This window comes from Pan troglodytes, chromosome 8 (assembly GCF_028858775.2).
Source record: "Pan troglodytes isolate AG18354 chromosome 8, NHGRI_mPanTro3-v2.0_pri, whole genome shotgun sequence".
Taxonomy (NCBI): domain Eukaryota; kingdom Metazoa; phylum Chordata; class Mammalia; order Primates; family Hominidae; genus Pan; species Pan troglodytes.
In genome coordinates this window covers 92,298,872-92,326,725 of record NC_072406.2, presented here as the reverse complement: position 1 = coordinate 92,326,725, position 27,854 = coordinate 92,298,872, and the positions used below count along the sequence as shown (strand labels likewise).

The 27,854-nt window shown below is 44.4% G+C and overlaps 1 protein-coding gene and 1 non-coding gene across 12 annotated transcripts in view; one reads left to right on the top strand and one right to left on the bottom strand.

The window, feature by feature from the left end:
• Positions 1–1,174: 1,174 nt before the first annotated feature.
• The window catches only part of LOC112204612 (uncharacterized), a 229,242-nt gene continuing 202,562 nt past the window's right edge, over positions 1,175–27,854 (bottom strand). For 3 of the 6 annotated variants that reach the window (XR_010146954.1, XR_010146955.1, XR_010146956.1), the window contains 3 exons: positions 2,284–2,358; positions 2,049–2,193; positions 1,175–1,429 (listed from right to left, as the gene is read on the bottom strand). This is a non-coding gene — a transcript (uncharacterized LOC112204612). Of the gene's footprint in view, positions 1,816–2,048; positions 2,194–2,283; positions 2,359–26,832; positions 27,201–27,854 lie in introns of those variants that run through there. The other 3 variants (XR_010146957.1, XR_010146958.1, XR_010146960.1) reach the window with 3 other exon arrangements.
• Positions 9,000–13,559, top strand: SFTPA1 (surfactant protein A1). 6 transcript variants are annotated; one of them, XM_001152394.6, is made up of 6 exons: positions 9,064–9,108; positions 9,708–9,767; positions 9,929–10,123; positions 10,430–10,549; positions 11,307–11,384; positions 11,855–13,559. In XM_001152394.6, the coding sequence occupies exons 2-6, from the start codon at positions 9,746–9,748 to the stop codon at positions 12,229–12,231; spliced, it is 792 nt and encodes a 263-aa protein (XP_001152394.2). In that variant the 5' UTR covers positions 9,064–9,108; positions 9,708–9,745; the 3' UTR covers positions 12,232–13,559. The 6 variants fall into 6 exon arrangements, with proteins under 6 accessions (XP_009457074.1, XP_001152660.2, XP_003312705.2 ...); XM_001152530.5 differs by lacking the exon at positions 9,708–9,767 and adding an exon at positions 9,445–9,515 and having other exon boundaries at positions 9,065–9,108; XM_009458799.4 differs by lacking the exon at positions 9,708–9,767 and having other exon boundaries at positions 9,000–9,108; positions 10,430–10,531.

Genomic DNA, 27,854 nt, shown 5'->3' with positions numbered 1-27,854 from the left:
CAGAATGGGAAAACCTCTCTCCCTCTACTCAAAACCTCAGTAAAGCATGATGTATTTCTCTGGGGTTTGGAAGGTTCAAAATGTTCAGGGCAGAAAGAAGGGTGACAAGGCTGCATTGGCAAAAATGAAAATAAAAACAAGTAATGTGATTTTTAAGGCAAATTGGATGCTATTTCTAGGCAACAGAAATATATTTACAGTGTTATTCTTTTTAAAAATAAAATGGCATTATTAGAGAGGCATCAATGTAATATATATGTATGTAAACATACAGCACACAATATATGTGTGTGTATATATATGTATATAATGCATACACACATATTTGCTTAGTTTACTGGCTGCCTCAGGAAAGAAAAGCCTCAACTTCCATCCCCTTCATGTGGCTGAGCTGTCCCTTAGATTCTGACATTATAAGTGATTTTGAAATATATCCATGATTAGTAAATTAATTTGTGCATTCCCTTGTCTTCATGTACAGGTAGAATAAGCATGTTCCTCTGACTCTGGGAAGGTTCTAGCAGAGGACTGAGCTGGAAAGAAGATTTCTGGGTAATTCTGGCAATCCATGTAACCCCTGTCATCCTCAGTTGACTGAAGTATGGAATGGGGATTTACTCTCTGTACAACTCATAGAGTGCTGTGATGATCCAAAGTGACAGAAAGATCCAGCAGTCACAAACAGCCTCCTCCTACTGCTAGCACCCAGGGCAGCTGGAAAAGGGGGCAGGGGAAGGGTCCCCTGAGCACTAAGAGAGAGGCCTCAAATATGCAGAGAAGCCCATGCACTGTCCTTAGTGCCTGTACATGGCCTCCACTCTGCACCCCTTTGAAACGGGAGAGTCCCCTGATCCCCCTCACAGGATGCATGACAGGGGTGTGGCTCACCTGTTTGGTTGCCCCACTGCTCAAACCCCTAGGGGGAGCATGCAGATGGGCAGGTTCAGAGGCTGGGGTGAGTGCTTTGGGCTCCAGCTCTGCAGTAGAGTCTAGGGATGGGTGCCTGTAATCCTGGTGTTACAAAACTCTTTCAGCTTTGCATACGCAGGTGGCTTGAGTGTTAATCAGCTCAATGGACCCTCTGCCTTATCCTAAGGGCAGAGGGCCTGTGTGACAGCTTTCTGTATCCCAAGCTTTCACCCAGCATCCTGGAAGAATCAGATCACATGTGGGCTTGAAGGATGAGTGCAAGATTTTATTGAGTGGTGGAGGTGGCTCTCAGTAAGATGGATTGGGGGCTGGAAAGGGAAATGGAGTGGGAAGGTGATCTTCCCTTGGAGGCGGGCCATCCAGTAGCTGGTATCTTCTCCGATCGCCCCTGGGCAAACTCCCCTCAGTGTTCAGATGTTCCTCCTCTTCTCTGTCTCTCTGCCACATCGTTCCACTGTCCATCTGCTTGTCTGCTAGTCTGCTGGTCTGCTTCTGGAGCCTGGGGTTCAAGGTTTATATGGTTGCAGGATAAGGGTTGTGGCAGAACAAAAGGCAACTTTTTGGTCATGAAAACAGAAATGTCTTTTCCCATTTAGGGCCACAGGTCTTCAGGCTTGAGGGTGGGGTCTTTGTTGGGGAGTCACCCTTTTTTTACCCAGTGTGTCACTGTCTCCTGTCATTATCATTCCCCTCCTCTGAAAAGGCACATCTAACTGCCTTTAGAATATGGACGATGACCAGTCTTAGCTACTTCCTGCTGACAGGGGAGTTGTTTTGGGGAAAATGTCAGTCAGATTCCTCCCAGACGTCTATCTAAAGGTCCCTGACAAAAGGGAGCCATCATCTGAGGCTCTGATTGCCTGATCATCTTGAGTTTGATAACCTCTAAGTGAGAGAGGAAAAAAAAAGTTTTATAAGGTTAAGTAGGCATGGGTTAAAATTGTGTATTATACAAGGAAAGAATCTAGTGCCAAAGATTACAGAAATAAGAAGTAAAATATACTAATTACCCTGAAAACACTATTGTACCCCGTGGTATAGAACAGAACAAAGGTAAGAACAACAAGCATAGGCAAGACTACAAAGAGGACATACATGAAATGTTAATTAACACTTACCTTTTGTGATTTTTAGTTTGAGTTCCCTGATCTCTTCACAATGGTATTTTGGGTGCTCCTCTAGGTTGAAAGAGGTGACTCTGTTGGCTTCCCAGGCCTTTACTTGAGTATAATGAATCCAAGAGTCTATTCTGGTGACCTTGACCTTCACCACCATAGGAGTGAAAAGAAGTACAGTGCAAGGTCCCTCCCAACCAGGGCATATTGAGGGAGAAAGGTAAGGAAGTACTTTTACCGGTACTAGGTCCCCTGGGTTGAATAGAGGTGGGCCTGGTTCATGGGATTGGGCCTTCAACAGTTGTTTCAGTTCCTGTTGGAAATGGACCAAAGAGGTTATGTGCTTAATTAAAACAAAGCTTTCTTGGTCTAGCAAGAAATCATTCATGAGAAAATGCCATCCATACATAGTCTCAAAGAGACTCAAACCCAGACTTGAAGGAGTGTTTCTGATATATAGCAGGACTATGGAAAGAAGAGTAGTCCAGGGCAGATGAGTCTCCTGAGACAGTTTCTTGAGGTGCCTTTTGATAATATCATTTGTCTTTTCTACCTTTCCTGAGGATTGTGGTCTCCAAACACAATGAAGATGGTACTGTATGCCTAGTGCCTTTGAGACCCCCTGGGTGACAGCTGCCTTGAACGAGGGGCCATTATTGCTCTGGAGGTACTTAGGGAGTCCAAAGTGAGGAATTATCTCATTGATTAGTACTATTATCACCTCAGAGGCTTTCTCTATCTGACATGGAAATGCTTCTACTCAGTTAGTGAAGGTATCTATTCACACTAGGAGGTACTGGATGCCCCTTACCTTTGGCATATGGGTGAAATCCATTTGCCAGTCTTCCCCCAGGTAGCCTTGGAGAAGATACTATTAATTAAGGGGATTGTTTTTAAGGCAGGTCTTGCAAGCATTAACAACCTGTTTAACTGTTTGTATCAGGTTTTTATCTGAGAACAATCTGAGCCAGTCGATAGGTTTTATCTTTACCTAGGTGGAAGGCCTGGAGAAGGCTTTTAAGAACTTTCCATTGGTTGCCAGCTGGTAGATGAAGCATGCCATCCTAAGAGGTGTCCCATTCTATTTCCATAGGAGAGTATTGAGGTTTTATTTCTCTGATGGGGGCCCTCCAAGATCAGTAAGGCTTCAAGTGGGTCAGAGACCTGGGGCCCCCTTGCTGCTGCTAGCTGCTCAGTCTAGCTAGCTGCTCATAAAGCAGGGTGTGAAATAGTTACTCTGAATGATATTGTTGAGAGCACACCTCTCTCCTCAGGCACAAGTGCTCAACTGGCCAAACTAATCACCCTCATGAGAGCACTTGAATTAAGCAAAGGAAAAACAGTTAACATTTATACTGATTCTAAGTATGCTTTCCTAGTTCTCCACACCCATGCCACTATCTGGAAAGACAGGAACTTCCTCACAGCTAATGGGTATCCCATTAAATGCCATCAGGAAATTAATAGACTATTTTGCTCAGTTTTCCTCCCACAGGAAGCGGCTCAGCCCCTAGCTGCTCAGTCTGCCAGCCCGTTTCCCTCAGCTATTTCATCCATCCCTCTTTGGTGGCCTTTACAATGTATTACTGCCACTTCCTGTGCATAAGAATCCCCTCAGTTGCTTGAGTGTTTGGGGAGGAGAAAGGAGGAGATAGGTTTAATCCTTTCTTCGCCCAATGCCCTGGTCCCCTCTGACAAGACCAGGCTTAGGTACTTCACTGAAGTCTGACAGAGCTGAGCTTCCGATTTTGAAACATTATATCCTCTGTTAGCAAGAAAATTAAGAGGAGCCTTACTGCCCTTCTGAGAGATTTCCTCAGTTGGAGTGCAAAAGAGAAGGTCCTCCATGTATTGCAAAACTTTGACCTGAGGATAAAGGAACTTGGAGAGATCTCTCCATAATGCCTGCCCAAACAAGTGGGAGCTGTCTTGCAATCCCTGAGGTAACATTGTCCAGGTTAACAGGGTGGTTTGGTTAGAGGGATCCTCAAATGCAAACAAATACTGGGAGTTGGGGTATAATGGTATGCAGAAGAAGGCATCCTTTAGGTCCAGGAACCATTTAGTTCCCTCAGGTATTTGAGCTAGCAGGGTATACGGATTGGGAATCATTGAGTGTATTGGAACCACAGCCGCATTAACAAGGAGGTGGTTCTGAACTAGCCTCCATTTCTAGTTGGGTTTTTGTACCCCCAATATTGGGGTATTACAAGGGCTATTGCAGGGTTTGAGTGGGCCCTCCATCTTCAAGTTATCAATGATGGCTTCTAGTCCTTTCCTAACCTCTAGTTTCAGGGGATATTGTTTCTGGTTAGGAAAGGAGGTGGGATCCTTAAGATGGACCCAGACTGGTATGGTAGTTGTGGCTCTGACAATCTTCCCTAGAGTTGCCCAAACTTCTGGGTTAATATTGGTCTCTACTAGGATGAGACAAAGAGTTTCCCTAGGGGCCATCAGAATGATGGTCCCCACATGGGCCAGAATATCCCTACCCAACAGAGGAGTTGGGCTTTCAGGCATAATTAAAAAAGCTTTGGTGAACAACCCCAGGTACAGCTAAGGGGTTGGAAAAAATATCGGGTTAAAGACCTTCCTGAGATGTCCCTCACAGTCATGCTAAGAGAGGAGAGGGGGCCTGGATTCAAGAGGAGAACTGAGAGACCAGTCCCAGTGTCCAAAAGGAGGTCCACTTTCCTCTCTTCGATTTCCATGATTACCCAGGGCACCTTGATGATAATGGTGGTCTGGACTACAGGAGCCAGGAGAGGAGCCCTGGGACCTGTCAGTCCTGCTGCTGGACCATTTGGAAGACTGGCTCTGGACCTGGTGACCAGCATGCCCAGGAACAGTCCACCCTCCAGTGGTCCCCACTGCAGATTGGACAGGGTTGAGGTAGCTTCCTCATGCTGTCTGAGCAATTCTTGAAATGCCCTGATTTGCCACATCTGTAGCAATTGACAGGTGCACCCTGGGCATTCTGAGGTTTGTGGGCTTGTCTCCTGGCCATTAAAGTCTCTGTCTCTTTCCTGTATTTCCTCTCTCTCTTGTGCCTACCTATTTCTATTATAAAAAACCAAGGTGGGTACTTTCAGAAGGTTCTCTAAAGTACTCTCTGGTCCCAGAGCCTGTTTTGTAGCTTCCTCCTGATATCAGGGGCTGCCTGAGTAGTAAATTTATGCTTTAGGATTGGTTGTCCCTCAGCTGAATCAGGGGATAGACAGGTGTGCTTTACTAAGGCCTCCCGTGGCCTTTCCAGGAAGGCAGTGGGATTTTCATCAAATCCCTGGTCAATCATGGATGATTTAGCATAATTGAGAGGCTTGGTCCTGGTCTTACATAAGCCCTCCATTATGCACACCTGAAAGTGCCTCCTCTTCCAGGCTTCCATCTTGTCATTGGAATCCTATTTAGGGTAATCCATTGATACTGCTTCTCTCCCAGATGGATAATGTTTGCCCCCTTCCCTGACACTATATGTGATACTAAGCTCATCCCCAAATCTCTCTGCTGCTTGCAGAGCAGGCTGCTTCTCAGTGTCTGTCAAGGTCTGGTTCAAAAGCAACATAATGTCTCTCCAGGAGAGATCAAATATTTGGGTGAAATTCTGGAAAGCCTCTATATATCTGTTGGGGTCATCTGAAAAGTTCCCAAGATCCCCCTTAATTCACTTTAAGTCCTGTAGGGAGGAGGGGAACTGGACCTTACTGGGCCCAAATTCACCAGGCATTGGTTGAAGGGGCAAGAGTGAGGTTGGGGCTTGTCTAGGGTGAGGATTTTTAGGAGGGGGCAAGTGAGAGGCTGAAGTTGAATAGGGAGGTCGAGGTAGACCCAGGGGGAAGAGCTGGAGGGGGCTGGCTTCTCTGCTTGGGGTGCCTCTGGGATTCATATCTTTAGTTTCCTAGGCTTGCCCCTTGCAGTCCTCCCTGAGATGGCAAACAGAAGGGCTGTATCAATCCTACACTGTCAGCAAAGGTCTGGATTGCCTTGCAAGGTATAGAAAACCTGCACATATGGGACCTCAGACCATTTGTCTTCATGTATACAGAAAAGGCCTGACCACCGGATACTATCGAAATGAATGGTTCATTCCTGAGGTCCACCCGGTCCTTCATAATTTGGCCAAACCTTTGTGCAGAGGGCTATGAGGCATTTTTCTTCCAGATTAAGAGGATCAAAGCAGTCCCATTGGTTCTGGATACACTCCAGAGGGGTATAAGCTGGGAGTGGTGAAGAGAGATGGTTGCCTATTCTGAAAGACAGAGAATAGAGGCATGCCTCATTCCCTTCCTTCTTTAGTGAAAACTCAGGGTGTGATGGAGAGAGAAAGCAAGACTGTGGACTCTGAGGTGGCTTGGCATGGGCGCCCAAGGACTGGCAGTGTGAAGAGGATATCCCTGCAGAGGGAAGAAGCCCAACATGGAGGGTGAGGCCCCGAGGAGAACGAGAAAGATACTGAAGGAGAGCGGACTGGACCGGCGGGGGCAGTGGAGCCTAAGCAGGGGGAGGAGGCTGTGGACACAGCTGAGTGGCCTGGTGTGGGCACTCGGAACTCAGCAGGAACTACAGCAATTCTTAGAGCTAAGAGTGACAAATTTGTGTTGGGAGAACCATCTTCTTAATGACATTCTTTAGATTCACTGGTGCCATGTGCTGGCAAACTGTAACTGTTTCAACATCAAACACACGTAGTGCCCCCTGCAGCCCGCAGGTGGGTGCTCGGCACCCCCTGGTGGTCAGTGGTAGGCCTCACGAACGAGTCCACATTGCTACAAATCAATCAATGGGCAACAGAGACAGTGTGATGAGGAATGGGATCTTTACAATAGTCCCAAAGTGCGTCCTCATAACATAGTCACTGATTAAAACCAGAAAAAGAATGTATTTATGGTAGTGAAGCGTGACACCCACCACCTTAATTCAATGATCAACAAGAACATCATCAATCTTGGGGCAAACTAAAGTCACATGCCGCCCGGTAGAATGGGAGAAGAGCGCAGCGGGACGTCTATCGCATTTCTTTTTTTTTTTTTTTTTTTTTTTTTTGAGACGGAGTCTCGCTCAGTCGCCCAGGCTGGAGTGCAGTGGCGCGATCTCGGCTCACTGCAAGCTCCGCCTCCCGGGTTCACGCCATTCTCCTGCCTCAGCCTCCCGAGTAGCTGGGACTACAGGCGCCCGCTACCACGCCCGGCTAATTTTTTGTATTTTTAGTAGAGACGGGGTTTCACCGTGTTAGCCAGGATGGTCTCGATCTCCTGACCTTGTGATCCGCCCGCCTCGGCCTCCCAAAGTGCTGGGATTACAGGCGTGAGCCACCGCGCCCGGCCCCGTCTATCGCATTTCTGCTGAAGTTACAGAACCTGAATCTAATCATGAGCCAATACATTAAAAAAAAAAAAAGTGAGGGGCATTCTACACAGTAACTCTCCTATGATCTTCACACTGTGTTCAGGTCATGAAGGTGAAGGGAAGACAGAGGGCCTTTGTGGGTTTCAGGACCCTGGAGAAGCGTGACAACCGAATACGGCACATGGCTCAGAAATGGATCCTTTGCTATAAAGGACACTATTGGGGCATTGGGTACATTTTGCATAGGGCCTGAAGGCTATTTGGAGTTATTGTATCCATGTTAATTTCTTGATTATGGTTATAATGTGAAAATGCCTTTGCATGAAAAACACATTAAAGTATTGGGGTGTTGGGATTTCATGCTGACAACCTACTTTCATAGGTTCAGGGAAACATATTTGTACCGTGCCTGCAATTCTTCTGTAAATTTGATGTTTCAAGATAATAAAAACAAAAAGGAAACTGAGCCTCAAAATGTTACATAACCTGACTGAGTCCACATGGGTAATAAGTGACAGCTCTGGGTGAAAACTCAGGTGTGCCTTTCCCCTAAAGTCACGCCCTGCCCTGCCAACCACAAGGCCCTGCACATCTGAGTTGGCCTCTGTTCCTGCTCATCACCTGCAAAACAGCCCTGGCTCCCCACAGCCAAGTTGCTGGAGCTGCGCCCCACCTGCCCCCACCCTGCACTGGCCTGACTCCCCCATTCCACACCTGGCCCAGCACCCACCACATGGTGTGGCAGACAGCACTGGGGCAGCTGAAAGACTCCATGCTACAAATTGGCACTGCCCAGCTTCCTGCTTCTGGGAGTGGGGTCCATTGGCTGAGCTTCCACTCCCTGGAAGAGCTCCAGACTCCTCAATGGTTTGGGATTTTTCAAACCAATTCCAAATAAGCCAGGGGAGATTTTCTTGTCTTGGTTCCCATCATTACCACCTCCACAGTTGGAGATTCCCTCCTAATCCAGATGCTCGAACCAGGACCTCAACAACTAGGGCTTCATATATCACTGGGACACTTAGCATAATCACCATTGCAGGTTGCCAGACATCACCCAAAGTGATGTTCTACCAAAGACAGAAACTGCAGCTCTCCCGTGACCTTCCAGGTGCTGCCCTGACTCCTCCAGCTGAACCTGCTAGGGCAGAGGGAAGTGGAACGTGCAGCATATTTGCCGGCCACTCTGCCCATGTGCCCACCAACTCAGCTGCAGGCTCCAGGGACACAGGCTGGTGGGGGGGCCTGGGGCTCACGGCTGAGCCAGGTCGCAGGACAGACAAGTTGGCCTGGATCAACCTGACCAACCTCAGCTGGAGCAGTGAGTTCTTCATTGTCTGAATCTAAACCAGGAACCCAGTGGGGCTTCCTTAGTGCCTGTGTAAGGGCTCTCGGCTTTCACTGCTAAGGAGCTTGCTAGGGGCAGGGTGGGTGACCTCAGCCAAGGGGGGGATTTCTCTTCTTACAGACCTGGAGTTCCTCTTTTGCAGGTTCTGTGCTCCCCTCAAGGGTCCTTTGAGATCCTCCAGCCTGAGTGCTCTTGGGGAAACATGCTGTGTAAACACTATGCCCATTTCCTGCCTGGAGCACAGGTTTTGTGGTAGGGCTCTCAGGGGTGAGGAGGAAGCCTGGCAGCCCCCACATCTATAAATGCTGCGTCTACCTTACCCTCTGACTTGGAGGCAGAGACCCAAGCAGCTGGAGGCTCTGTGTGTGGGTGAGTTTAGCCCCATCCCCTAGGTGTTCTCCAGCTTGAGGATCACAGGCAGAGAGGACCAGCCCAGCAGCCACAGGCCTGACCAAAGCCCAGGCTGGGAAGGAGGGCAACTCCCCATTTTCCACTGGGAGGTGTTTCACAGCACAGTCAACATAGGTGACCTGCAAAGATCCTCATGTTTGTTATTTTCTTTGGCCAGATCCATCCCTACAGGGTTCAGCAGGGCCTACAGGAGGGGCAGTGAGAGAACAGACCCCAAAAAGAAAGGGGACTCCATGACTGACCACCTTGAGAGGGGCCAGGCTGCGGGCCCCGTTCATCTTTTTTCATTCTCAGGTCGCTGATTTCTTGGAGCCTGAAAAGAAAGTAACACAGCAGGGATGTGGACAGATGGTGTGAGTCAGTGAGTGAGTGACCTGACTAATAGCCTGGGAGGGACAGGGCAGGTTTTCTGCAGAGCACGGAAGATTCAGCTGAAGTCAGAGAGGTGAAGCCAGTTTCCCAGGGTAACATAGTGAGGCACTGAAAGAAAGGAGACTGCACTGGAGCCCAGGTCCCTGGGCTCCCCAGAGCTCCTTACTCTTCCTCCTCCTCTGCAGCCTGGAGACCCCACAACCTCCAGCCGGAGGCCTGAAGCATGAGGCCATGCCAGGTGCCAGGTGATGCTGGGAATTTTCCCGGGAGCTTCGGGTCTTCCCAGCACTCTGGTCTCGCCTGCCCTGCCTCTCGGGCTCTGCCCAGCTTCCTGAGTCCTGACAGAGCACAGTGGGGGAGATGTTGGCAGAGGTGGCAGATGGGCTCATGGCCATCCCTCCTGCAGGAGCAGCGACTGGACCCAGAGCCATGTGGCTGTGCCCTCTGGCCCTCACCCTCATCTTGATGGCAGCCTCTGGTGCTGTGTGCGAAGTGAAGGACGTTTGTGTTGGAAGCCCTGGTATCCCCGGCACTCCTGGATCCCACGGCCTGCCAGGCAGGGACGGGAGAGATGGTCTCAAAGGAGACCCTGGCCCTCCAGGTACTGTGCTGCAGACCCCACCCTCAGCTGAGGGACACAGACCCCTTTTCAGGAGGCCCATCTGTCCAGGCCCCTAGGCTGTGGGCCATAGTGAGCTGGGGGCTATAGTAAGCTGGGTGGGACTTCAGTCTGCAGGGCTGGTGGGTTCCTGGGGCCCTTATGATGGCGCATCCTGGAGAGTCTGTCCTCATAGTGCCCACGGAGTGATAGCTGAGCCAGCCCCGGTGATAATGGGCATCGAGTCTCACTAGCTCCAACCAGTTGTGGGTGACAGATCCTACACATCCATGTCTCTTTTCTCTGCAGGCCCCATGGGTCCGCCTGGAGAAATGCCATGTCCTCCTGGAAATGATGGGCTGCCTGGAGCCCCTGGTATCCCTGGAGAGTGTGGAGAGAAGGGGGAGCCTGGTGAGAGGGGCCCTCCAGGTGAGCAGGGTGGGGCAGGTTGGCAGTGGAAACATGGGCACAGCGACCCTGAAGTCAGTTACACGGGGATGATGGGGATCAGACAAACCCTACAGGTTCCCCAAGGGCATTTGGCTCAACCTAAGTAAGAGAGGATAAGCTTGAGGGAGAAAGCTGAGGTGTCTGGGGAGTGTGGTCACAATTCAGGGAAGGGCAGGTGTGGGAAGTCCTCCGTGCCTCATGACCACCGATGGGGACACACTGAGTCAGGTGTGGGACGAGGGACAGCACTGGGAGGCAGGGGAGGCATGTCCTGGGATGGAGGCCCTGGGGCCAGTCTGAAGGGTGAATGCGGACGAGGCATCCAGGCAGATGGTGTGATCAGGAGCCCCACAGACAGAGGGGAACTTTGAAGCTCAGAGCGGTAAGCAAGTCCATCAGGGTAGTGCAGAGAGCATCATGCTTGCCCTTGGTGGAGGGTGCGGGAGAGGGACTTGCCCCACAGAGGCGGGCAGACAGAGCCCCTCGAGGGACAGAGCAGGAAAGAGGACAAGGGGTGGGGATCACAGCAGGGGCAAGGCTTCACTAAAGAATAGGGGACCACAGGGTGTGGAGACACACTGGAATCTCGTGGACCCTCTGAGCCTAGGGTCTGGGTGGTGCCTAGCAGCAATGAATGGGCAGAGTTCCAGGATTGCAGATGGCAAAACGCCTGCGTGGCAGCAAGTGGGAGTCTTCACTGGCCTGCCCCTCCTTCTGTGTGGGGCACTCTCCACAGGGCTTCCAGCTCATCTAGATGAGGAGCTCCAAGCCACACTCCACGACTTCAGACATCAAATCCTGCAGACAAGGGGAGGTAAGGGGACCCCCTGGGCCTCACGGGGTAGGAGTTTCCCACAAATTCCCCTCATTCTCAGCACCAGCTTCTAGAACATAGAGATTACAAATAGGCATGCACAAGCAGGTCTTGGGGAAAGGAATGATGCTTGCTTTTCTGATGTCTTTGAATGGCCCAGAGGAGACAGAAGCAGACACAATTCACTCCCCATTTCATAGGAAAGCAAGTTCTCCACCTGCCTTGCTTTCCACTGAATTCCAGGAAATTGCACCATTTCTGGCAATAAGTAATTGTTACTTAGATGAATGAATAAATGGAGGAGAGTCTAAAAGTGAATTTAGAAAACTGTGATTGGAAGAGGAAGAGAAGACATAGAGAGAGGCAGAGATGGAGAGACTGGGGAGAATCTGGTAGCAGAGACCCCAGGTGAGGGAGGTGGCTTAGAGACAAAGTGGTCAGTGGCCTGACCCGGACTCCTCTGCTCTCAGCCCTCAGTCTGCAGGGCTCCATAATGACAGTAGGAGAGAAGGTCTTCTCCAGCAATGGGCAGTCCGTCACTTTTGATGCCATTCAGGAGGCATGTGCCAGAGCAGGCGGCCGCATTGCTGTCCCAAGGAATCCAGAGGAAAATGAGGCCATTGCAAGCTTCGTGAAGAAGTACAACACATATGCCTATGTAGGCCTGACTGAGGGTCCCAGCCCTGGAGACTTCCGCTACTCAGACGGGACCCCTGTAAACTACACCAACTGGTACCGAGGGGAGCCCGCAGGTCGGGGAAAAGAGCAGTGTGTGGAGATGTACACAGACGGGCAGTGGAATGACAGGAACTGCCTGTACTCCCGACTGACCATCTGTGAGTTCTGAGAGGCATTTAGGCCATGGGACAGGGAGGACACTCTCTTGCCTTCAGCCTCCATCCTGAGGCTCCACTTGGTCTGTGAGATGCTAGAACTCCCTTTCAACAGAATTCACTTGTGGCTATTAGAGCTGGAGGCACCCTTAGCCACTTCATTCCCCTGATGGGCCCTGACTGTTCCCCATAATCACTGACCAGCCTTGACACTCCCCTTGCAAACTCTCCCAGCACTGCACCCCAGGCAGCCACTCCTAGCCTTGGCCTTCGGCATGAGATGGAGCCCTCCTTATTCCCCATCTGGTCCAGTTCCTTCACTTACAGATGGCAGCAGTGAGGTCTTGGGGTAGAAGGACCCTCCAAAGTCACACGAAGTGCCTGCCTCCTGGTCCCCTCAGCTCTCCCTCTGCAACCCAGTGCCATCAGGATGAGCAATCCTGGCCAAGCATAATGACAGAGAGAGGCAGACTTCGGGGAAGCCCTGACTGTGCAGAGCTAAGGACACAGTGGAGATTCTCTGGCACTCTGAGGTGTCGGTGGCAGGCCTGGTCAGGCTCTCCATGAGGTTAGAAGGCCAGGTAGTGTTCCAGCAGGGTGGTGGCCAAGCCAACCCGATGATTGATGTGTACAATTCACTCCTTTGAGTCTTTGAATGGCAACTCAGCCCCCTGACCTGAAGACAGCCAGCCTAGGCCTCTAGGGTGACCTAGAGCCGCCTTCAGATGTGACCCAAGTAACTTTCAACTGATGAACAAATCTGCACCCTACTTCAGATTTCAGTGGGCATTCACATCACCCCCCACACCACTGGCTCTGCTTTCTCCTTTCATTAATCCATTCACCCAGATATTTCATTAAAATTATCACGTGCCAGGTCTTAGGATATGTCGTGGGGTGGGCAAGGTAATCAGTGACAGTTGAAGATTTTTTTTTCCCAGAGCTTATGTCTTCATCTGTGAAATGGGAATAAGATACTCGTTGCTGTCACAGTTATTACCATCCCCCCAGCTACCAAAATTACTACCAGAACTGTTACTATACACAGAGGCTATTGACTGAGCACCTATCATTTGCCAAGCACCTTGACAAGCACTTCTAATACAGCATATTATGTACTATTCAATCTTCACACAATGTCACGGGACCAGTATTGTTTCCTCATTTTTTATAAGGACACTGAAGCTTGGAGGAGTTAAATGTTTTGAGTATTATTCCAGAGAGCAAGTGGCAGAGGCTGGATCCAAACCCATCTTCCTGGACCTGAAGCTTATGCTTCCAGCCACCCCACTCCTGAGCTGAATAAAGATGATTTAAGCTTAATAAATCGTGAATGTGTTCACATGAGTTTCCATAGCTTTGGTTCCAAGAAATATCACATTTCTGTATTTTTGTAAATCAAATGAACTCTGGCTCTGAGCCCCCACTTGCCTGAAGATTGGAAAATTCAATCTCAGATGTGCTTTCTTTGTTTGGTAGGAGGAGCCACCTCCTCTCCTCACTATGATGCTACAGAGGGATGGGGAGCTACAGCCACCATTTGGAAGAACATACGGGCTTCCTGAGTCCACATGGTCCATTTGTGGGTGGGAATACCATGTCTTCTGTCCCCTACTCAGCCACCTGAATGATTTCTGCAGCCCAGCAGTGATGGTGGCACTCAGGGCTCAGTCCCAGGCCTTAGTGAGCCATCCTAGTCTCAGGTCTGCATGGAATGGGACCACACTCTCATGACCCAGGGCTGCGCAGGAATGAGACAATGTCTCCAATTGCTTGAGGAGGCAGCTACATATGTGTCCCACCTCCCACTTCTCCCCCTATAACACCTGTGAACACTCTTCCTCAGTGCATTTATTGCTTTTCTTGGGCGGAAGGAAGCTCAGAAAACCAATGAGAATAAGGGGAAATTTTTCTCAGTCTTTTATGAGTGATAATTTTTAATCTGATCACCATTCCATATGTGCTTAGGACCCAGCACAGAAATTATTGAGCCTTCTTCAAAATTAAGAAAAAAAAACAAGTAGAAGCATGTACAGATGTATCTCAACTTATGATGGGGTGACATCCCAATAAACACATTGCAGGATGAGAATATATTAAGTGGAAAATGCATTTAATACACCTAACCTACCAAACATCATAGCTGAGCCTGGAGTAACTTAAACATGCCCAGAAAACTTATGTTAGCCTGCAGTTGGGCAAAATCATCTAACACAAGGCTGATTTTATAATGAGGTGTTGACTGTCTCATGAAATTTATGGAATGCTGGACTGAAACTGAATGAATAATTCAGTTATATGTGTACTTGAAGTATGGCTTCTACTGGATTTGCATTGCTTTTAAGTCATTGCAAAGTGGAAAAATTGTAAGTCGGACAGTTGTAAATCCAGGACAGTCTATATTCCCAATTATATAGATAAATACTTTAAGCCTCTGAAAATTTGCATCTATTGAGATAATCATGTGGTTTTTGTCTTTAGTTCTGTTTATGTGATGAATCACTTTTATTGATTTGCGTATGTGGAACCAACCTTGCATCCTAGGGATGAAGTTTACTTGATTGTGGTGGATAAGCTTTTTGATGTGTTACTTGATTCGGTTTGCCAGTATTTTGTTAAGGATTTTTGCATCAATGTTCATCAAGAATATTGGCCTGAAGTTTTCTTTTTTGTTGTATCTGCCAGGTTTTGTTATCAAAATGATGCTGGCCTTACAGAATGAGTTAAGGAGGAGTTCCTTCTTTTCAATTTTTTGGAATAGTTTTAGTAGGAATGGTACCAACTCTTCTTTGTACCTCTGGTAGAATTAAGCTGTGACTCCATCTGGTCCTGGGATTTTTTTGGTCGGCAGGCTATTTATTACTGCCTCAACTTCAGAACTCATTATTGGTCTATTCAGGGATTCCATTTCTTCCTGATTCTTTCTTGGGAGGGTGTATATGTCCAGGGCGTATTTATCCATTTCTTCTAGATTTTCTAGTTTATGTGCATAGAGGTGTTTATAGTATTCTCTGATGGTATTTCGTGGGGTCAGTGGTGATATCCCCCTTATCATTTCTGATTGTGTCTATTTGAATCTTCTCTTTTCTTCTTTATCAGTCTAGCTAGTGATCTATCTATTTTATTAATTTTTTCAAAAATCCACCTCCAGGATTTGTTGATATTTTTAAGGTTTTTCGTGTCTCTGTGTCCTTCAATTCTGCTCTGATCTTGGTTATTTCTTTTCTTCTGCTAGCTTTGGGGTTTATTTGCTCTTAGTTCTCTAGTTCTTTTAGTTGTGATATTAGGTTATTAACTTTCTAACTTTTTGATATGGGCATTTAGTGCTATAAATTTCCCTCTTAACATTGCTTTAGCTGTGTCCCAGGGATTCTGGCATGTTGTGTCTTTGTTCTCATAGTTTCAAAGAAGTTCTTGAAGTCTGCCTTAATTTCATTGTTTACCCAAGAGTCATACAAGAGCAGGTTTTTCAATTTCTATGTAGTTGTGTGGTTTTGAGTGAATTTCTTCATCTCGAGTTCTAATTTGATTGCATTATTGTCTGAGAGACTGTTTGTTATTATGTCAGTTCTTTTTCATTTGTTGAGGAGTGTTTTACTTCCAATTATGTGATCAATTTTAGAATAAGTATGATGTGTCAATGAGAAGAATGTATATTCTGTTGTTTTGGGGTGGAGAGTTCTGTAGACATCTAACAGGTCCACTTGATCCAGAGTTGAGTTCAGATCCTGAATAACTTTGTTAATTTTCTGTCTCAATGATCTATCTAATATTGTCAATGGGGTGTTAAAGTCTCCCACTATTATGTGTGGGAGTCTAAGTCTCTTTGAATGTCTCCAAGAACTTGCTTTATGAATCTGAGTGCTCCTGTATTGGGCACATATATATTTAGAAGAGTTATCTCTTCTTGTTGAATTGAACTCCTTAGCACTATGTAAGGCTCTTCTTTGTCTTTTTTTATCTTTGTAGGTTTAAAGTCTGTTTTGTCAGAAACTAGGATTGCAGCCCCTGCTTTTTTCTGTTTTTCATTCACTTGGTAAATTTTCCTCCATCCCTTTATTTTGAGCCTATGTGTGTCTTTGCATATGAAATGGGTCTCTTTAAGACAACATACTGATGGGTCTTAATTCTTTATCCAGCTTGCCATTCTGTGTCTTTTAATTAGGGTCATTTACTCCATTTACATTTAAGAATAGTATTGATATGTGTGGATTTGATCCTGTCATGATGATGCCAGCTGCTTATTTTGCAGACTTGTTTATGTGGTTGCTTCAGTGTCACTGCTCTGTGTACTTTGGTGTGTTTTTGTAGTGGCTGGTAACAGTTTTCCTTTCCATATTTAGTGCTTCCTTCAGGAGCTCTTGCAAAGCAGGCCTGGTCATGATGAATTCACTCAGCATTTTCTTGTCTGAAAAGGATTTTATTTCTCCTTCGCTTATGAAGCTTAGTTTGGCCAGATATGAAATTCTGGGTTGGAAATTCTTTTTTTAAAGGAAGTTGACTGTTGGCCCCCAATCTTTTCTGACCTGTGGTGTTTCCACTAAGAGATTCACAGTTAGTCTGATGGACTTCCCTTGGTAGGTGACCTGGCCTTTGTCTCAGGCTGCCCTTAACATTTTTTCTTTCATTATGACCTTGGAGAATCTGATTATTTTATCTTGGAAATGATCTTCTCATGGAGTATCTTACTGGGGTTCTCTGCATTTCCTTAATTTGAATATTAGCTTGTCTTGCTTGGTTGGGGAATTTCTCCTGGATGATATCCTGAAGTATGTTTTCCAACTTGGTTCCGTTTTCCCCATCACTTTCAGATACCCCAATCAGTGATAGATTCAGTCTCTTTACATAATTCCATATTTCTTGTAGGTTTTGTTCATTTCTTTTCATTCTTTTGTCTCTATTTTTGTCTGCCTGTCTTAATTCAGAAAGCAAGTTTTCCAGTTCTGAGATTCTTTCCTCCACTTGGTCTACTCTGCTATTAATACTTGTAATTGCACTGTGAAGTTCTTGCAGTCTGTTTTTCAGCTCTAACAGGTTGGTTATGTTCCTCTCAAAACTGGCTGTTTTGGCTGTCAGTTTCCATATGATTTTATCAAGATTCTTAGCTTCTTTGCATTGGATTGCAACATGCTCCTTTAGCTCTGTGAAGTTTGTTATTACCCACCTTTTGAGGCCTACTTCTGTCACTCAGACATCTCAGCCTCAGCCCAGTTCTGAGCCCTTGCTGGGAGGTGTTGCAGTCATTTGGAGAAAAAGGAGCACTCTGGCTTTTTGAGTTTTCAGCATTTTTGCATTGATTCTTTCTAATCTTTGTTGGCTTACCTACCTTTGATCTTTGAGGTTACTGACCTTTGGATGGGGTTTTTGTTGTTTTTCTTTGTTGTTGTTGTTGTTTTCCGTCTATTTGTATTTCTTTTAACAGTCTTCCCACCCGTCCATAGGGCTGCTGTGGTTTGCTGGGAGGCTGCTCCAGACCCTAGTTGCCTCAGTTCTTCCCATACCTGGAGATATCACCAGTGAAGATGGTCCCAGGGAGAGATCAGAGCTCTGTCCGTAATATGTGCCAGTGGGAATGGCTGGAAGGCCTGGCTGGGAGGTCCCACTAAGTGAGGAGAAATGGATCAGGTCCCTGCTAAAAGAAGCAGTCTGGCCACCATCTGTCAAAGCAACTACATTGTGCTTCTGCGGGGATTCTTTCTTGTCTGGACTGTGTGGACTTTCCAAAGCCCATAGACTGAAAGGGCTGAGTCAACCCTCCTCCCTGGGGCTCCATTCTGTCTCAGGCAGGCTCCATCCTGTTACTGATGGCAACCTGGAATTCCAAGCCAGTGGGTATTATCTCTCAAGGTACCATGGAAGTGGAGCCCATGGAATGAGGCTGCTCAGGCTCCCTGGATTTTACCCCCTTCCTAGGGGTATGTGTGGACCTCCCACCTTTGTACCTCTGAGTTGCAGACACAGTTGTTGGGGATCCCGGGGCTAGGGCATATAAAACTCCTAAGTCTCTGTGTGTGCATGAGTAGCTGCTCTGCCAAGACTGCACACAGCTCTGTGTGTCAGACCTGGCATGGGCTCATGAGGGGATCTCCTGATCAGTGGGTTACAAAGCTCTGTGGGAGAACAGTGGTTTCCTGGGGTAATACAATCACACACCCCTTCCCTTGGCTGGGGGTGGGGGTTCCCTTAGCTCTGTGTCACTCCTGGGTGGGCCATTGTCCAATCCTGCTTTCCTTCATTGTCTGTGGGTCAAGTTATTTCCCTGAACAGTCCCAATGTGACTATCTGGATATTTCAATTTCAGGTGCTGTGTTCACTCGCCCCTTTCATTCCTCTTTGTGAGTGCTGCGAACCACAGCTGCTTCTAATCGGCCATCTTCTCATTTCTTTTTAGATTTATTTTTACTTACTTTGTGGTTTAATTTTCTGTTGTTACTATACTATTTTATATCCTAAATTAATTATTGCTAGTTTGTAAGAAAAATTTTTGATATATATTATTTGTTGATCTTATACCCTACCATCTTTTTGGAACCTCATTTTCCCCCAATACTTCTAATATAACTGATTTTGTTATATTTTATGTTTCTATTTACAAACAGTAGAAATTTTGTATATCTCTTTTTGCCATTTATATATATTTTTTTAATTTTATTATTATTATACTTTAAGTTTTAGGGTACATGTGCACAACGTGCAGGTTTGTTACATATGTATACATGTGCCATGTTGGTGTGCTGCACCCATTAACTCATCATTTAGCATTAGGTATATCTCCTAATGCTATCCCTCCCCCCTCCCCCCACCCCACAACAGGCCCCAGTGTGTGATGTTCCCCTTCCTGTGTCCATGTGTTCTCATTGTTCAATTCCCACCTATGAGTGAGAACATGCGGTGTTTGGCTTTTGTCCTTGCGATAATTTGCTGAGCATGATGATTCCAGTTTCATCTATGTCCCTACAAAGGACATGAATTCATCATTTTTTATGGCTGCATAGTATTCCATGGTGTGTATGTGCCACATTTTCTTAATCCAGTCTATCGTTGTTGGACATTTAGGTTGGTTCCAAGTTTTTGCTATTGTGAATAGTGCCGCTATAAACATACGTGTGCATGTGTCTTTATAGCAGCATGATTTATAATCCTTTGGGTATATACCCAGTAATGGGATGGCTGGGTCAAATGGTATTTCTAGTTCTAGATCCCAGAGGAATCGCCACACTGACTTCCACAATGGTTGAACTAGTTTACAGTCCCACCAACAGTGTAAAAGTGTTCCTATTTCTCCACATCCTCTCCAGCACCTGTTGTTTCTGACTTTTTAATGATCGCCATTCTAACTGGTGTGAGATGGTATCTCATTGTGGTTTTGATTTGCATTTCTCTGATGGCCAGTGATGATGAGCATTTTTTCATGTGTTTTTTGGCTGCATAAATGTCTTCTTTTGAGAAGTGTCTGTTCATATCCTTTGCCCACTTTTTGATGGGGTTGTTTGGTTTTTTCTCGTAAATTTGTTTAAGTTCTTTGTAGATTCTGGATATTAGCCCTTTGTCAGATGAGTAGGTTGCAAAAATTTTCTCCCATTCTGTAGGTTGCCTGTTCACTCTGATGGTAGTTTCTTTTGCTGTGCAGAAGCTCTTTAGTTTAATTAGATCCCATTTGTCAATGTTGGCTTTTGTTGCCATTGCTTTTGGTGTTTTAGACATGAAGTCCTTGCCCATGCTGTAAATGGGCTAAATGCTCCAATTAAAAGACACAGACTGGCAAATTGGATAAAGAGTCAAGACCCATCAGTGTGCTGTATTCAGTAAACCCATCTCACCTGCAGGGACACACATAGGCTCAAAATAAAGGGATGGAGGAAGATCTACCAAGCAAATGGAAAGCCATTTATATTTTTATATCCCCTTTTTATAGGGGCCGGGAGAACCTATACATTTTTGAAGAGACTCATTGAAATTTTTCATTGAGTCTTTGTGACATAAGTTTATGTCTAGAAAACCCCATAATCCTGGCCCAAAAGCTTCTTCAGCTGACAAACAACTTCAGCAAAGTTTCAAGATACAAAATCAACATAAAAAATCCCTAGCATTCCTATATACACCAACAAAAGACAAGCCAAAAGCGAAATCAGGGATGCGATCCCATTCACAATTGCCACAAAAAGAATAAAATACCTAGCAATACAGCTAACCAGGGAAGTGAAAGATCTCCACAATGAGAATTACAAAACACTGCTCAAATAAATCACAAACAAATGAAAAAACATCCCATGCTCATGGTAGAAAGAATCAATACCATTAAAATAGCCATACTGCCCAAAACGTTTTACAGATTCAATGCTATTCATATCAAACTCCAATGACATTCTTCACAGAACTGTAAAACACTATTTTAAAATTCATATGGAACCAAAAAAGACAATAAAGCTGGAGGCATCACGTTACCCAAACCTCAACCTGTACCACAGGGCTGCAGTAACCAAAACAGCATGGTACTAATACAAAAATAGACCCATAGACCAAGGAAATGGAACAGAGATCCCAGAAATAAGGCTGCACTACTACAACCATCTGATTTTCAATAACGCTAAAACAAAAACAAACCAGCAATGAGGAAAGGACTTCCTATTCAATAAATGGTGCTGGAATAACTGGCCAGTCATATGCAGAAGATTGAAACTGGACCCCTTTTTTATACCATATACAAAAATCAGCTCAAGATGGATTAAAGGCTTAAATGTAAAACCCAAAACTATGAAAACCCTGGAAGACAACCTAGGCAATACCATTCTGGACATCGGAACAGGCAAAGATTTCATGACAAACACACCAAAAGCAATCACAATGAAAGCAAAAATTGACAAAAGGGGATCAAATTAAACTTAAGAGCTTCTGCACAGCAAAAGAAACTATCAACAGAGTAAACAAACAACATACAGAATGGGAGAAAATATTTGCAAGCTATGCATGTGACAAAGGTCTAATATCCAGCATCTATAAAAACTGAAGCAAATTTACAAGAAAAAAATTAAAAACTGGACAAAGAACATGAACAGACACTTTTCAAAAGAAGACATACATGCAGCCAACAAGCTTAAGAAAAAAATCTCAATTTCACCAATTATTAAAAAATACAAATCAAAACCACAATGAGATAACATCTCACACCAGTCAGAATAGCCATTATTAAAAGGTCAAAAAATAACAAATGCTGATGAGGTTGCAGAGAAAAGGAAATGTTTATACACTGTTGGTTAGAGTGCAAATTAGTTCAACCATTGTGAAAAATAATGTGGCAGTTCCTGCGGCCAACAAACATAGAAAAAAAGCTCATCATCACTGGTCATCAGAGAAATGCAAATCAAAACCATAATGATATACCATCTCACACCAGTTAGAATGGTGATCATTAAAAAGTCAGGAAACAACAGATGCTGGAGAGGATGTGGAGAAATAGGAACACTTTTACACTGTTGGTGGGAGTGTAAATTAGTTCAACCATTGTGGAAGACAGTGTGGCAATTCCTCAAGGATTTAGAACCAGAAATGCCATTTGACCCAGCAATCCCATTACTGGGTACACACTAAAATGTACATAAATCATTCTACTATAAAGACACATGCACACATATGTTTATTGCAGCACTGTTCACAATAGCACAGACTTGGAACCGACCCAAATACCCATCAATGATAGACTGGATTAAAAAAATGTGGCACATATGCACCATGGAATACTATGCAGCCATAAAAAAGGATAAGTTCCTGTCCTTTGCAGGGACATGGATGAAGCTTGAAACCATCATTCTCAGCAAACTAACACAAGAACAGAGAACCAAACAATGCACGTTCTCACTCATAAGTGGGAGTTGAATAATGAGAACACATGGACAAAGGGAGGGGAACATTACACACCAGGGCCTGTCAGGGGGTGAGGGCTATGGGAGGGACAGCATCAGGAGAAATACCTAATGTAGATGATGAGTTGATGGGTGCAGCAAACAACCATGGCCCTTGTATACCTATGTAACAAACCTGCACATTCTGCACACGTATCCCAGAACTTAAAGTATAATTTAGAAATATATGCAAAAAACAAATAATTTGCTGAGGAAATTTTTATCTATGTGCATCACAGGATTTTTGCATTATGAGTGAGACTGACCTGTGATATTCCTTTTTTGTATTTTCCTTGTCACATTTTTGTATTGAGATCATTTTGGTCTCAAAAAATAAAAAATTTTTAAATTTTTTTCTATTTTCTTGAGGATTTTGTGTGAGATTAGAACAATTTCTTAAATTATTTGTAAAATTCACTGAGGAAGACATAATTATAGATTGAATTTATAAATCTATGTAGAAAACTATTTAGATTTTTATACATCTTCTTGTGTAAGTTTTGGAATTTATATTTTTCAATGAGTTTATCCATTTCCTATACTTTTTCAAATTTATTGGCATAAAGTTATTTCTATTATCATTTTATGATCTTTCTGTAGGATATGTAGTGTTAGACTCCTCATCATTCCTGATATTGGTTATTGGTGACTAATCTTTTTTCCTCTTTATCAATCTCATCAAAAACTTATCCATTCTTTTGGTCTTTTCTAAGAACAAACTTGTGGGTTTATTTATCCCTTCTGTTGCACTTTATTTTATTTCATTAATTTCTGCTTATTATTATTAGTTCAGATTCAGGAGGTACACGTGCAGGCTTGTTACATAGGTATATTGCATGATGCTGAGGTTGGGGCTCCTAGTGATCCCATCACCCAGGAAATAAACTTAATACTCAATAAGTGGTTCTTCAACCCTTGCATTCCTCCCTCCTTCCCTGCTTTTGGAATCCACAGTGTTTATTGCTCCTGTCTTCGTGTCCATGTGAATACAATGTTTAGCTCCCACTTCTGGGTGAGAACATGCAGTATTTGGTTTTCTATCTCTGCCTTAATTTGCTTAGGATAATGGCCTCCAGCTGCATCCATGTTGCTGCTAATGACATGATTTGGTTATTTTTTATGGCTGCATGCTCTTCATTATTTTCTTCTATTTTCTTAGGGCTTAACTTGCCTTATTTTTCTAACATTTTGAAATGGATATTAGATTAATGACTTTCAGCATTCTTCTTTTCTAAAATATATACTTAAAGGCTATAAATTTTACTCCAAGTGCAGCTCTAGTTGATCTTATATGTTTTGATACTTAATTATTCATGATTATTCAGTTACAATGTTTTCTAATTTCTATTAGAATGGCTTTTTATGGCCTACAGGTTATTTAGAAGCATATTTCTTAATTTTCTTCTTAAATATATAGGGATTTTCAAAGTATCTTTTTATCATTGATATACAGAATAATTGCTCTGTGGTCAGGGAACATTTTTAGAAATTTGTTGAAACTTGCTTTAATATCCCAGCATATGCTCAATTTTTATTAATGTTTCATAAAAATAGTATTTACCCTTGAATTTTGGGGTGCAGTGTTCTCTATATGTCAGGTAATTCAGGTTTTTTAGTGTGTCATCCAATATTTTACCATCTACTGATTTTTACGTCAGCTTGGTCTATCAGTTAATAAGAAAGTTGTATGAAAATCTTCCACAAGATTGTGGATTTTTCTGCTTTTTCTTATAATTCTGTCAATTGTCTCTTTATATGTTTTGAGGCCATATTTGTAAGTACATACATATTTAGAGTTATTGTATCTTTCTGGGAAATCAAACCAGAAATTATGAAGTATTTATTTATGAATTATATTTATGAAGTGTAAAAAAAAAGAATGAAAAATACCATTTGACCCAGCAATCTCATTACTGGGTATATACCCAAAGGAATACAAATCATTCTACCATAAAGATACATGCATGCAAATGTTCACTGCAGCACTACTCACAATAGCAAGGACATGGAATCAACCTAAATGCCCATCAATGACAAAAGAATTTTAAGACTACATATTAGTTTTGAGAACAAGAGAGCTTCAAGCTCCAAGATCTGAGAGATATAAATTTAAGCTCTTAATAAAACCTGCTCTTTATTAAATTAGTGACTTACATTATTTTTTGATGTTGAACCATCTTTGCATTCCTCTGATATACCCTACTTGGTCGGATGCTTGATACACTCATTACACAGACTATGGACCGGGCACTAGTATTAACTCACGTAATCCTCATTAACCTTATTTTATAGATGCTATCATTCTTTCAAATTTACAAGTAAGAATATTGAGGCATATGGAGGTCAAAGTGATTTGCCAAATATTATGCAGTTAATTCATGGGCTAATGAATGTAGGAAATCAGATTCCAGAGACTTCTATTAACCATGAATACATTGCTGGTCTTAATAGCTATTTTTTACATTGTATTTTTGCATCTGTACTTACAGATGGGGTTGGCTGAGAGTTCCTTTCTTTTTTTCTGTCCTTGTGCATTCTGTGTTACATATTTGGCTAATCATTTTAGCTAAGTAGCCGTAGACACAAACCATTTCTGAAGCAGAGAAATTATCTCTTCTCTGAAGATTTGATACAACTCGCCACAAAACCATTTTGTTGATGGAGAAATGGTTGATAATTTTTGACTTCCATTTTAATATTTTATGTGATAAAATAATATATTTATTATTCTAACACTTCTAGGGCCAATGTAAGTAATTATAAACTTTCTTATAATATTATGTATTTTAACTAGTTTTCTAATGTATTGCTATAAAATCTACTGTAGATGGTATAATTTTATAATGTTAGTACTATCTATTTTAGTATAATAATCTCTTTTCTTTCGTGATTTGTTAATTTCTTATACCTTTTCTATTAATCATTGATATTGTATCAGTCAGCTAACACAATAGTAAATCTCCCTCTCAGGGCTTACAACAATAAATGTTTTATTTTCTGCTCTGTATCTTCCAGTTTGTTGAGTTTTGGCTGATTTCAGCTGAGCAAGCCTGGACTCAGCAGCAGTCACCTGGACTCCAGACTTTCAGGTGAATTCATGTCTGTTCCATATCACTTTCCAGGGAAATATACTTCCCATGAGTGGGAAAGAAACACAAAAGCCATATCAAACCTGTAAGCACACGTAAAGCTGTGGCTCCCTTCATCTTAGCTCATGGTCACATGGCCACACCAAACAGCAAAGGGACTGGAGTGTTTACTCCTCACACTCCAGTGGGAGCCTTTGTGAAGTCCTATGGCAAAGGGCCTGAGATGTAATTTTACAACAAGGAGGAAACAACCCAAACTACCACGGCCATATTTGCTAAGTTTATGTCTCTTACAAAGAACCAGTATTCTATTTTATTAGCTCTATAGTATTTTTAATTCTAGCTTATTAATTTAATTATATAATTTTCATTCATTCCTTTATTATACCCTCTTTTGAGGGTATAATTTAATTATAAATATAAATAAATAAATAATTATAAATAAATTATAAATATTAATTTATCTGTCATGTAGGGTCCACACTCCTTGTAGGGCTATTTCTGAGGCTTTTCATTTCTATCAGCTCTCACTCTGCTTGTCCCCTGCTATATTTGGTAATTGTCCCACAGTGAACTCAAATTGCCTGGCCTCCATCTGAGACACCACTGAGGTGCCTGAGCTATAGGTGTGGTTCTCCACTGCGTTTATGTTTCCACAATGCAGGAGATCATGCTGCTCTGAGACACTGGAAACGCAGTTTTTCATCTTGGCATAAATAGCAAAATTCAGTAATAGTCATAAAAGCAGCATAAATTCACCTCCGAGTCTATGAGAGGACAGACCTATGGGTACACATCCTTGGGGGAGAAACTCGTCCCCTCCAGAATCCAGGTTTCTTTGCTCCTAGGTGTATTTACCTCCTGCCTGCCCTCTGCCCACTCAAAACCACCCTTTCTCTAAGTCTGTGGCACAGTTAGGATCCTGGTTTAACGCAAATCTGTCAGTTTCACATTCCCACCTTCCTGGGAGATCTGCCTATTTGCTGTGTGAACTGAAAGTCCTTTGTCTTCTGGGTCTATGGGCCCTTCAATATTGTGTCAATGGCATCAGGAAACCCAGCCCTGAGAGTGATCTTCTTTACCTCGAGGGCCCCTCTTGGTGCCTGGCAGGCGCCCTGAATGGGAACCAGGAGGACCGCTGGATGGGGCCTGATGACATGAGTGCACAGGGTGAGGACACTTGAGAAACCAAAATGTCCATCACAAGGCAGAGTCACAGGGAAGTGACCCACCCCACTCCCCACCTGCGAAAAACAAACCTCTGAAGTTATTTGATGACATGAAGTGTTTCAAAGAATGAGTGTGAGTTTGGAGGAAGGCAAGCATTAAAGGTCACATCCGGGATCTGAACGGCTTGACCAGGCTCTGGTGACAAGAACTGGACACTTCCAGAAATTCAGGCCTGGATGAGCACAGATGGTCTGGTGTCTGCTCGAGGTCTCTGCCTCTCTCTTCATCCTTGTACCCAATCCTCCTCTGTGCCCAGCCCTGGATTGCACCCTGGGAACAGAGATGTGAACTGAGTACAGCTCCTGCCCTAGAAAAGTGAGATCACTGGTAAAGGGGGCACAGATGGTAGCTCCCGTCAGAGAGAAGAGGGCTGATTTGAGGACACGCTGCTGGAGGATTCATTTGTTCCATAAATGTTTATTGAGCATTGACTCTGTTTCCAGGCACTCTTCTCGGTGGAGAAACAAAAGCTAAAGAACAAGACCCCTGTTCTCATGAGCTTCTCGTTCTACAGGGATGGGGGGTGGTTGATGGTCAATCAATATGAAACCAAATAAGCAAAGATACAGGGAGATGTCTGGAGAGAGGGAGAAGCAGGTGCCAACATCCACATTCAGCTTTGGATTGAAGTCAGCTGCAAATACCCCTTCCCCTTGTGCCTGGCCCTGTGAGGTGCCCAAAGAAGACATTTGACAAACATTCTAAATGAGAAAAGAGGAAGGAGGTGACTCAGTGCTAGGGGTATTTAGTCTCTCCATCCCAGTCCTGCAATAAACAAAACACAAATGGAAGTAGTCCGATCAACTGATACAAAGATGTGTACACATGTGCGTGTTTGTGTGCGTGTGTTTGTGTGTGTGTGTGTGTGTGCATGCGTTTGTCTGGTGGAAAATCCATGCATTCTTCTGAAAATAAATATCTGAAGAAAACTACCCTGGGAACCTGTGACTCTGGAAGCTCAGAGGCGCTGAGTCATAGAGATGGATGCCTGAGAGGGGGTAGTAGAGGAGGGGGTTAGGGCACTAATGTAGAGAGCCACCCAGTGCTGTGCTGGAGACCCTGCCAGCAGCCCTGGAGAGCTGCCCAGGACACAGTAGTTCTAAGGATGGTTGATTATTAATCTGGGGTTGAAGGCCAATCCAGTGCTGTCCCTGGTCATCACACTGATTGGATTGGACATCGCTGAGGCACCTGCCAGAGGCCTAGGCTGGAGAGCCAGCTTCCCTGTCACTAACTCCAGGCTCTGAAGAAGCCCTAGTAAGTCATTTCTGGAGGAAAGAGGTGGGGGCCTGGGCCAAGAGACTGGCCTCTTGACTGGATCCTGGTGAGGTCCAGGTAGGGGTTTAGGGGGGTCATCAGGTCCACCTGGGGCCTCTCTTTCTTTCTGGCCCAAGCAACTGGGAACTTCCTGTATCTACT

Coding starts and splice junctions, on each gene's coding strand:
- SFTPA1 (XM_001152660.6), top strand. CDS start 9,042: ATGCTGCGTCTACCTTACCCTCTGACTTGGAGGCAGAGACCCAAGCAG. Junction 10,124..10,429: donor AGGAGACCCTGGCCCTCCAG/GTACTGTGCTGC, acceptor TTTTCTCTGCAG/GCCCCATGGGTCCGCCTGGA. Junction 10,550..11,306: donor TGGTGAGAGGGGCCCTCCAG/GTGAGCAGGGTG, acceptor CACTCTCCACAG/GGCTTCCAGCTCATCTAGAT.